At 34.1% G+C, this 11,470-nt stretch overlaps 1 protein-coding gene across 5 annotated transcripts in view; it reads right to left on the bottom strand.

Annotated features, from left to right (window-relative positions):
- Nucleotides 1-1,376: 1,376 nt before the first annotated feature.
- Nucleotides 1,377-11,470, bottom strand: part of VPS41 (VPS41 subunit of HOPS complex) — a 109,577-nt gene continuing 99,483 nt past the window's right edge. For all 5 annotated transcript variants that reach the window (XM_036405058.2, XM_036405067.2, XM_036405074.2 and 2 more), the window contains 4 exons: nt 5,670-5,769; nt 4,833-4,877; nt 3,305-3,384; nt 1,377-1,743 (listed from right to left, as the gene is read on the bottom strand). In XM_036405058.2, the coding sequence (XP_036260951.1) occupies nt 1,663-1,743; nt 3,305-3,384; nt 4,833-4,877; nt 5,670-5,769 (306 nt within the window). In that variant the 3' untranslated portion in view covers nt 1,377-1,662. The remainder of the gene's footprint in view (nt 1,744-3,304; nt 3,385-4,832; nt 4,878-5,669; nt 5,770-11,470) is intronic.

The raw sequence follows: 11,470 nt of genomic DNA, 5'->3' as shown, positions 1-11,470 counted from the left end.
TTTTTTAAATTTTTTCCTCAACTGTCTGTGTTAACACAAAAGATTAGTATGCTTTTGAGAAGATCTATTCTTTTAATGATTGTTTTGCCTATGTAATCATGCAGAGTAAATCCTAGCATTTCTAAACACATAAATTTTTATTCCAGTATTATACAGATCTGCACAGTGGACAAGACAAAATCATTCTTCAGATTTCTATACCAATTACCCAGAGGATTTTAAAAGATTATTATGAATATACATAAACTAGAAATCCAAATTTCCACAGTTTTTATTATTAGTAATTATTTAGTAACATTAGTATTAGTAATATTACTAATATTACTAATAATTACTAATTATTTAGTAATATTAGTATTAGTAATATTACTAATATTAGTAATAATTACTAATATTACTATTAGTAATTATTATTAGTAATTATTAGTAATTATTAATAATTACACAGAAATTATTTTAAGGTGTACTTACATGGGAATAAGGTATAGAAGAAGGTGTTGTATTAGAGGTACCATATTTTCCAGTTTTACAGATAGACTGCAGTATATACCATTGATTTAGGACTTAGTATGTTACCATGCTAACTTGTTCAAGCAGTTAACAGTTAATTTGATGGCAAAAAAAATATATTTTTACTTTCAAACTCAAGTTATTAAAAACCAGAAAAATAACTTGGGAGTTCTGATTACTTTTTTAAGGAAAAGATGCTTATTTTGAATTTAGTCAGCATATATTATAAACAGATTACATTACTGTGAGGACATTCTCAAAGATCACTTCCTTTGGATCAACAAAACAGAATGCAGCTCAAATGAACAATATCGTTTTTGTTAACATCCAATTGACTTATTTAACTTAGCTGTTAAATTGCTAAGGCCAGAAGAAACTTCTAGAGATCTTACCTTTGAAAAGTCAGATACATTTTTTCCCTTGCACTTAAATGAAACCATGCATGCACTTCAACCACACATAAAATAAGCACAGAGACCTACTGCTGAGTTTAAAAATAAAGTTTCTGGATGAGTTGAACATGAGAAAAACTCACTTTAAACTACTACATTGTGAAGATTAATTGAGAAATTAACCAGTTTCTAATGAACTATGAATGTGTAACAAGGGCAAATTGCCAATGTATGGAATTCACAGTTAACAAATTTGTTAACTGAAGATATGAGTTGGCACACAACTTCAAGTTCTAAAGCAATTTCACTGAAAGGAGTCAGACTCCTGTGGGTCTCAAGGTAAATAGACTAAAACAGGATTGAAGTAGTCTGGTGAGCTGAATTCATGGCATTACATTTTTCTTTACAATCCAACCATAAGCCTGATGTGGTTCCAAACTGAATGCACATTAACTGATAGCAAACACAAATCTCTAAATCGCATGGGTTTTTTCCTTCCCATTTTATTTTTTTTTTTCTGTTCCAGAATGAAGTAACAAGCTGAGCAAAGGAACCATGACATATGAATTGCATAACAAAGACTTACCAGACAAAGATTTTCACATTTTCTCATTACCCAAAATATTCAATAAACAGGATAAACTACAGGAACCACTTTTGAATCACAATCAAAATTATATACAGAAATGGAAAATTACAGTGGCTCTTATGGTCCTAACAGATTTGGTGTCACTGACTGACACTGAGAACTAGGCCACTGCTATTTCTTCATCTCCAGGACTGCACTTCCTGGCCCCCTGTGTTTGGCACTGCATATATTGCAGAACTGGACAGAAGATACCTAAATCAAAACGAAAACATGAGTCTCTCAGAGAAATGTAGCCACATCAGAATATGTGAAGATGAATGAAAAGTGCTAATGCCCTTCTCAACATTACTGCTCACAGTCAGACTGTTCCCAGTCAACATACTCATGGATAGGTGAGGGAAGACAATATAGAAAAACATAGTAAGACTGGCTGTTCTGGAGTCAGAGAGCAGCACAACTCACCACTCACTCCACTACTACCACCTGCCAGAAGAGTAATGTCAAACTTTCTCCACACCAAAAATGAAAAGTAACACTGATTATCTTCATATATAAGGATGAGAGTAAAGTCACTTGGTGAGCTCCAATAACCACTGGATGCCTTAGTCACAGCTCTGTCTTTGGGTAGTGCTCCACAGATTTCCAACAACTGAGATCAGGGCCCAAATACTGTCATTTGACATCAAAGATATGTTTACTGTTACTCTGTGTTTAGCTCTGTGTCCATTTTGTGCATGCACTATTTACATTTCAGTATGTCACCGATAATCAAACATCAGTAACATGACGGATCACCTAAGGCCACATACTACAATCTAACAGGGGAAATTTGGTTCTCTTACATGCATACACCCTTCTATTCATACATACTGTCTATGAATAGATATCATATAATATCTACATAACATTTAAAAATCCCACCTAATCAGTCACCTCCCCCAGAAAATTGAGAATGCTAGATAAATTTTAGATTATTTCTCACAATAAAATTTGTGGTAAATATTGAAGAAATATCTACTAGTTGTTGGACTTTCTTGTACAAATGATCTAATACATTCAGCTTTTCCTAACATATTTAAATATCCATGCTGTACCATATGGTTATAAGCACTTTGTTTACTTACAGATGAAGTGATTCACTAAAGCTATTTTTTCACTACATGTTAATGTTCAGAGATAGATACAGAATCTTAAAGACTTACATTTAATTTTCTATGTGATTTTGTTACCATTTGAATGCTTTCATTCCTATATTTAAAACCTGTTATATCTAGAAGTTATCTTTTGCTTTGTGTTAATTGAACAAACAAACCAAACCCCCAAATAACTTACAAAGAAAACAATGTTTTGACCATAAGGATGATTACAAAGATATTTAAATATTCACTCTGAAATGACTGATTTTTGTCTTCCAGGTCAGAAGATATCATTTAATATGGTTCACTTGAGAAAATACCTTTATTCTCATCTTTGAGTATGTTTAGTTAAAGTAAAAGCTGGAATGGAAAATAATTTAAAAATTAGAGAGACTGTATTCCCTGTATGTCTCAGATTTGCATTATATATTCTGATTGCAGAAAGTGATAAAATACTGTTCAAACAGTAGTGATTTCTTTTTACATTGGATGAACTTTAGTTGAGGTATCTTTAAACTCCCTTTTCTTGGTCACATACAACTATGTGGCATCATCAGAAGTTATGCCTATAATCATACAATTCCTCATAGACCCATGCCCTTCTCCACAGCTGACAAAAGAAAATGTGTCACTTTATCTTTGGCAAAGGTGTCAGACATATTAAGCTAATTCCTTACTGTGTTAGATACAGGTAGGCACTCTCTGTGAAACATGTGTCTGCAGTGGAACACTACCACACTGAAGGACTTGGATGCATCTGGGAAACAGAAAAACAAATTAATTTCAACAGGACTATGAAACAAATGATTTAGCACATTCTGTCATACACAGAGAAACTTCAAGTAACATCTCTCAAAATAATTTCAAAATTATTCTGACTCATTCATAGAAACCACTAAGAGTGATTGTTTCAGGAAACGTGTGCCAGTGATGGAGTTACAAATCAATTTTTTCTGTGGCTTAGATATTGTATACCTCCCTATCAGGAATTTTTCATCTCAATATATGCTACATGCTAAATTTGGGCAGGGAGAAGAGTAAACTACCACCAAATAATGCAGCTGCTTTGAAGAAAAGATAGCAGAAAAATTCTTGCACTAGTGTGAAGAGAACCAGAACACGGAGCAGTTCTAGAGCCTGCACTGCCCGCCATGATCCTGAAATTTGGCAACAAGCTGCCTAAGTGCATGATGTGAGCTTTCATTCTCAAATGAATATTTAGCCAAATTAGAACCCTTAATACAACATCCACATATCTAAAGAATAACCATCTCACTCACAAGCATCATTTGCATTCTACTTTGGCTCTTTTCACCTCAACACACATACTTCAAAGTGCTAGCACATTCAATTCTGCCAGATTCTCCTTGTCTGTATATTGCTACACATGATCCCAGTATAGTTGTTTTTATTTATTTATTTAAGTGAAAAATGGTAGAAACCAGATTAACTGTAAGTGATTCTATCAGGCTGTTAACCCCTAGAAAACAAATAAATGTCTGTACATATGCTTTGTGTTATATATTCTTGCTTTAACAGGCCACAACAGATATTCTCTTGGTAAAACTACTTCTTTTTAAGACACCCAACAACTATATTGATATTTCTGGACTATTGTTGCTTTGAAGAATGAAAATCTCTGAAATAACATCCTGAATTTCTATTTTCACAACTAACTTTAGAAGGTAGTTGGTTTTAAGCTAAACCAACTTTGGTCTAAAGCTAGTTGGTTTTAAGATGTTGGAAATGTGGCACCCATGACTGAAGCCAAGAACTCACCACCATTCAGACAAAAAATACGTGCAAAAAAATTTTAGTCTACAAGTTCAGTGTGAATAATCCAACAGATGTGGACAAGATTTGGTGCCTTAGGTTTGTGGTTCTAATAATCTTTGAGAATATGTATGGTGATGGAATTAAAAGTCGCCTTGAATTCCATGTAATCAAAACAGAAAATAAGGAAGACAAAGTTGAATAAGAAAGAATATCTGGGTTTACTACAATAAAAAATGTTCAATTAGACTCCACTCCCATGTCAGAATTCAAAAGCAAGTTTTGCATAGGAGATTGAAATTTATACAGTGATCACCAAAGGAGATTACACATTTTTATGAATAATTTCTCTTAAAATACTACTAAAAAAATTTACAAAAAAAAAATTTTACAACCTCCTTTTTTTTTTTTTTCCCAAGAAAAGCATCCTACCTGAAGGTAATATTGGAGACAGACATGATTCACAGATATTCTCCTCTGAAAAACAGAACAAAAGGAAATTAGGTTTTGTAAACAAATTCCATGTTTACTTTTTATAAAGCAGGCATGAACATACTGCTATTACAGAAATGGAGCTTGGCCCTAAAGCATTTACTTAAGATGCCTAACAATCTATTAAAAATTGAAGAGCAATACTGAAGTAACATTTCTAATAACAACATGATAAATATTTAGATTTGATGATGGTAGAACTGCAGGATTGAGGCTGTTTAGGATCAGTGCTGAAGAGATGAAAAGCAAACTGAAACAAGGAGCATGGGATAGGTGGCTGTTAACTCTGCAGCACTTTGGAGCAGAAGCCCTGGTACTCCGTCCTGTCAGCTTTTGTCTCTGGCTATTAACACTCAGCTGGTGTGAATTACAGTGCTGTTCACATGCATCATTAGCACCTTGCAAAATATTTTCAACTGTTTCTGGCAATCTTCTTGTATCTTTTGCTTTGGTTGCAGATTATTACCATCTGATTGTCCATGTTGGTACTAAACAGCATTTTCACCTTTATAGAGGAAATGCAGGACACAATACATTACTAGCTATGCAGAGACTGATCAAGAGAAACAGCTGCATGCTGGGTCTTGTAGTTTTTGACATACAAGTAATTCCTCTGCAAAGGGGAAAAGCACCTAGTATCCTCCTACACTCTACAGATAAGGTAAAAAATGCAGGCTTTTCGGCAGCTTCCAAAGCAGACAGTTAGGAGGTATATAAACAGTCTATGTAAAATAGTCTTTAAAATATTGAAAGTCATCATGTTTCCTCTGTACCCACCATCCACTAGAACACCCTTCATCTGAGTTCGATGCATTTTCTTCAATAAAGAAAGAGAATCAGCAACAAGTATCTTTTTGCATCCTTCCCGCAGCAAGATCTGTTGGTGCAAAGAACATAAAAGACAGTGGTTGTTGAACAGATGGGTATATCAACCATCTTGACAATTAACCACTCTGCTGCCTCTGAGTGCAAGGAATGTTTAAAACTTTTCAAGGTATTATAAAGGAGGCAAAGGAGGAACCTTTTGTTGCTATCACCTCTACCTAAATGAAAAGCCCACAAAAAAACCCGAAAACCCTACAAAACAAAAACGAACATCAAAAAATAGAATTCTTTACAAAGATACTATTATTATAATTATGAACATCTTTCTATGAGATGGTGTTGACAAAATAACAACAGAGAGGAATTTTTACAGTGCCCCATAGAATTAATTTCCAAACCATTTCAAAATTCTTCTTCCTGTATCTTTCCTGTCTTCTTCAGAAAAGATATTTGATAATCATAAGATCTTCATAAACACTGCAATTCAAAATACATTTTGTTCAAACATATATCCTGCTGAAGAGTCATTTAATAAGCAGCATTAAATGTCTATGCAACTAACCAAAGGTCCCTAGTTCATTCCTCTTCAGCAAAAGTCTCAGCTCCCTTTTGACTTATTTGGTATTTTTCATTAGACTGACCTGTCATTGCCTGAAATGGTTTTGAAACACAGAAGAAGCAAGGGCATAACAATTATCCAGAACCTTATTGCACAATACTTAATGGAGCAAGTATGGAAAAACAACAAACCCGAGTAAGTATTTTGGACTTTTTTCTTCCTCCTCCCAAACTGATGTTTGGAAATTTGTTTTCCAAGACAACAATTTCTTTGAAAACTGCTTCCCAAAGATACTCACAGTCAATTATAATGTGATCAACCCTACTAAAAGAGAGGTATAAAGAAGCAATGTTCATTCCTTTCTTCTGCTCATTCGTATTACTGGAGATACTGAGCATTCTAAGACAGTACAAAATACAGCTAATGCAAATACCTAAGAAGAAATACAATAATAGATTTTACAGCCAGGTGGACACTGTCAAAAACTGTACCTTTTCACATACACATTCTGAAGTAATAAGGACACATTGCTAAGAATGATATGCAGATAAAACTGCAAATCTGAAGTACATTAAAAAAAGTAACACTGAGTAACACTGTGAGCATTTCAAATTGGGCATATCAGTGGGTGAATGAGACTTTTCCAGTATTGGAGACATTGAGTTATAAAACATTTCAGAGCACCAGCAAGTAAATGCAGATCTACAAGGCAAATGCTTAGAAAATGAATAATTTTTATCTGTTGATAATCTCAGGAACATTCTGGCTATGTCTTTCCCTTGCCAACTTTATCCAAAGGCAACAAAGAAGGTAAAATTTTGTTCTAAATAAAGAAAAATGTTGCTAGGTTTGAAAAAAATACAAGAAACTTTTAGCAAGGACAACTAAATGAGACTGTGTCAAGTCCACCTCCTGGCCCTGAAGAGGACAGCACCAAGAATCACACCAAGTGCCTCTGAACATTGTCGAAATGTTTCTTGAACTCTGACAATCTTGGTGCTGTGACCATGTTAAATGAAAGAAGCAGAACAAAGATAGAATGGAAGATGGAAATGTGTCCTAGCATTTCTTAATTAAATACAGTGTGCTAATAGAAAAAATTCATTGAAAAGAAAGAACAATGAAGAGGGAAAAAACAGACATCACTAGCTCACTGGAAAACCTCAATACTGTTTGATGCCTTAAAACCCAAGAGTAACAGAAATATCTGATCAAACATATATTTTAAGAAATATGCACTTTCTCCCATTATTTAAACAGCACTAAGATCTTTCCATACCACATTTAATGACTGACAGACCTTATTTTGCTAGAAATGGAATACAGTAGGCAGCCATTATTATATAAAAGGAAAAATTGCAATGCAGAATGTAAAATTTCTATTCTCAAGGTAATAAATTCTCAACACTTCTGTACAAATTTATTTGAAGACCTCAAAAATGGGTAATTTGAGAGTTACAGAAAGTAAAGGAAAGGGAATTTGAGTCCAGAGAGAGGGAGCTTTAAAGGGGAGAGAAATAGGTAACTGCACCCTAAGGTTAAGTTGAACTAGTTAAAACTGACATTGGGCATCAATCTGTGATGGAACCACTTTCCAAGAAGAAACAGAATTGAGGATGAAACTGAATTTTATTTATCCTTTAAAAGCATGTAATTGTGAGCACAAGCATGACAGTATCATGCACCTACAGAAAGAAGTTTTAGTCAGAAATAATGCCTTTCATTAAATTAATGAAAATTGCTAAAACCAAAACTGTTATTGTGAAAAAAGTTTGTTTTCTGGCTATATTAGGGAAGATATTAGGCACCAACCATTCTAGTTGATTGTAACAGTCTTGATTTTCATTTGTAAATCAAGCCTAACATGATCTTTAAAGAAAACAAAAAAAAGCACTGCAGTATGGAGTTATTTTGAAAGGGTATACTCAAAACTATGGGAATTAATTCAGGCCTTGATTCAGCCTAACCCACAAAGAAGTCCAAGTTTCTCAAGGCCAGTTAACTAAATTCTTTCAAATAGCATCACTGCCACATTAAAAACACATTATTTTTAGTCTTTACAGCCAAAAGGCACATGTCCCCCTGCGCAAGCTGCCTCTTGCCCTCTAGTGCCTCCAAGGTGTCTGAACAGCATTTTTTGTTATGTTCAAGTTCATAACCTAACAATTTTTTCAGGTGCTGTTTCAAGCAGCATTCATTGTATTGTCATTAGGTTCTTCTAGTTCATAAATTCTATTATGAGTGGATAGATGTGAATTCTGTGAATGGATTAATGTCTGTTACCCATCAGAGTTCCTGCAGGTTCAAAGTGCAAACTGGTAAGTCAATGTTTGAGTAAAATGGCTAATGCACAAAATCTCAAAGTACTACATCTAAACGAATTGCTTCTGTCTTTAAAGCTAGGGGAAAAGGAGTCTTAGAAAACCAACACCTTTCAAAGATTTATTTTAACAAATGACATAGAAAGGGTGAAAAATGAAGCATTTCTTTCTAAAACAAGACTCTTCCAATACCACAAGCAGTTCCTACATTTCATTCAGATACAAACCAAAGCTGAAAGACACCTATTTTATAGATTTGGAAAGCATAACAGGCTTATAATTAACTCACAGTTCTACAAATAAGGAAATTTTACTATCAGCCTTCTCTGGGAGATATGTGATACAATGCTTTAGAAACCTGGAGAATGGTGATTCATTTGCACTTAAAAAATGCACTAGGAATGTGTAATTTCTAATAAGTAAGCAGGGTTCTCTTTAAGACAACCTGTCTAATTTATCTATAAATTTATGACAGCAACAAAGTAGATTTCAGAAGCAGTAAAAAAGCTTCAGACTGCACTTTATTTGATAAAATATTATCCTACTAAAATTCAAAGAACTATAACTTTGTTGTTTGTGAATGTTACTGCATATAAATACTAAAATCAGCATTATTTCAGCAGTAAATAAACTTTCAACATTACAGTCAGGGTCATTTGATTATGTACTATGGTTTTAATACATTAACTCAAACAATGTCAAAGACAAAACATCAAAATTAATTATCTTCATGGGTAAAAAAAAAAACAACAAAAAAATCACTTCAAGGTTTAATTCCAATTCAAAAAACCACTTAAATATTTCTCTGCTTAGGGGAATAGTTAGAAGTGTGCACAGTTTTAACCTCATGGCAGAATTGCAGAAAAAAGTTGCACATGATCTATGTTTTATTTTTGCCCAAAACAATATCTAATTCTGCTTTAGTGCTGTGCTTGGTTGGTTGGTAGTGATCAGATTTCAAAGGTTAACCACACAGCTGATGTGAGCTTAGAGTAGCATATAGAGCAGTGGCAGCATTTCATCTAGTGGATAGCAGTTTTTTTAAGTGAAGCCATCAGTCTGCAATCTGCCAACATTATTAAAAAATTATTCAAGGAAGAGTCCATATTAAAAAAAATTACAACAAAATTTGCATTAGTAGACTTTCTTGCTGGATTCTCTAATGCATACTGTGAGTCACACATACGTTGGTAGCCACTCAGTTTGATTTACTTGGTTTTGCTGGGATGAAAAGGACTGTTCTCAAAAGGACAAAGTCTGTCAAAGGCACTGCTTTTAACTCCTACCTGTATTTGACATCACACCTAAGTAAAGTTCACTGGTATGAAAACTCAAGAGTATAACAGGAAATTTGCATTTGCATGCTTACATAGGCATAAAACAATTTTATCAGGGCTTGCAAAAGGAGCCCACAACTAAACAACATAATGGCACAGTTGTAACATATTTTGGGAAGCCATCATTATGAAAAGACCAGCACAGTTTTTGTGTTAGGCAGTGACTTGCAAGTCAAGCAACAGGTTCTCCTTCCACCTGCACTCCTCCTTCGTGGATCCTAACACAAGATTCTTTTTGCCTTTGAAAATTAGAACAATAAAACATATGCATACAGAGCTTGAGATCCAAAAATATGAAGATATAGAAAATCCTAGCCAATGAAATTTGTATTTCTGAGTGAGTTCAAAATGTCTGGTTTATGCTCCATGCTACACATCAAGAGGTTTCTACCAAAAGCAAGAGTTCTGCCAGCCAGAATAAAGGCCAGTGACTTCTCAGCATGAACCTACACAACATGTGCAGAGGTATGACCAGACATCACACAAACACACTTGAACTAGCTTTAAAACAGCTAATGAGGCAGCAATAACAAAAATAGTCCCTCTAGAAAATTTGAGTCCCTCTATAAAATTGGCTACTTTGGTGAGTGTGCAAGACCAGCAACAAGATCTCTAAATTTCAATGCAGATATACCATCTGTTCATGAACAGTGCATTTCATGTTGCCAGTAACACTTAAGGAACAGACTTATTTTAAACTATAACTTACACTTCTCTAATGAAATATTGCCTTTTTTTGGGCTATACGTTTTTCTATCATACAAGAAAGCCCAAGCACAAATTACATTAAGCTTCGCTAATTTCTATTATCCCTATGAAATCTAAATTTTAGCCCTAGAGCTATCCAACTCTACTTCAAAATCAATTAATTTGAAATCCATGAATCATTTCAATGCTAACAGTAAATTATTTTAGATATCATTCTCAAGATTAAATACATGCTTTTATTCCAAAAGTAATTCTATTAAAAGGTATTTGAAGAAAAAATTGTTGTCATATTTTGGGGATGGAAATTGTATTTCCATCCCCAAAATATGACCATACTGATGTCATCAGCTTTGTCTGAAGCCATGCAATGTACTCTGTATATGTGTAAAGCTGTAGCTATGCTTACAGCACTTTCTCAGTTTGCCTGAAAACACAACAAATTTTGATTTAATGAGAATCCAGGAACAGGAGGATCAATGGTGGTACTGACAGCAGCAAGATTAACATGCAACTGTTGAAATGCAGCATGGTATTTAGTGATCCCTCATTTTGGAAGGATACTAGCTTTGGACTTCACCCAATGAAGTCAAAAACTGAAGTAATGTTAAAACATGCATTATATGCAAACATGTATCTATTTACAAGTGTTGAGAGATGAAGAAATGTAAAATGTTTCTTTGAAATAGCCAAAGTCATAATCTGAAGTTCACATAAAAATAAAATAATCGAAAAGCCTTAGAAAGGCTTAAACCCTGCCCTGAAGGGAGATATGGCCTAGCAAGATACCAGCCATGACCGTAATGTAACCATTGAGTCCATCTGTTTGCT

Source organism: Molothrus ater, chromosome 1 (assembly GCF_012460135.2).
Source record: "Molothrus ater isolate BHLD 08-10-18 breed brown headed cowbird chromosome 1, BPBGC_Mater_1.1, whole genome shotgun sequence".
Lineage (NCBI taxonomy): Eukaryota > Metazoa > Chordata > Aves > Passeriformes > Icteridae > Molothrus > Molothrus ater.
Note: the sequence above shows the minus strand (reverse complement) of the source record. Positions and strands in the feature narration are given on the sequence as shown.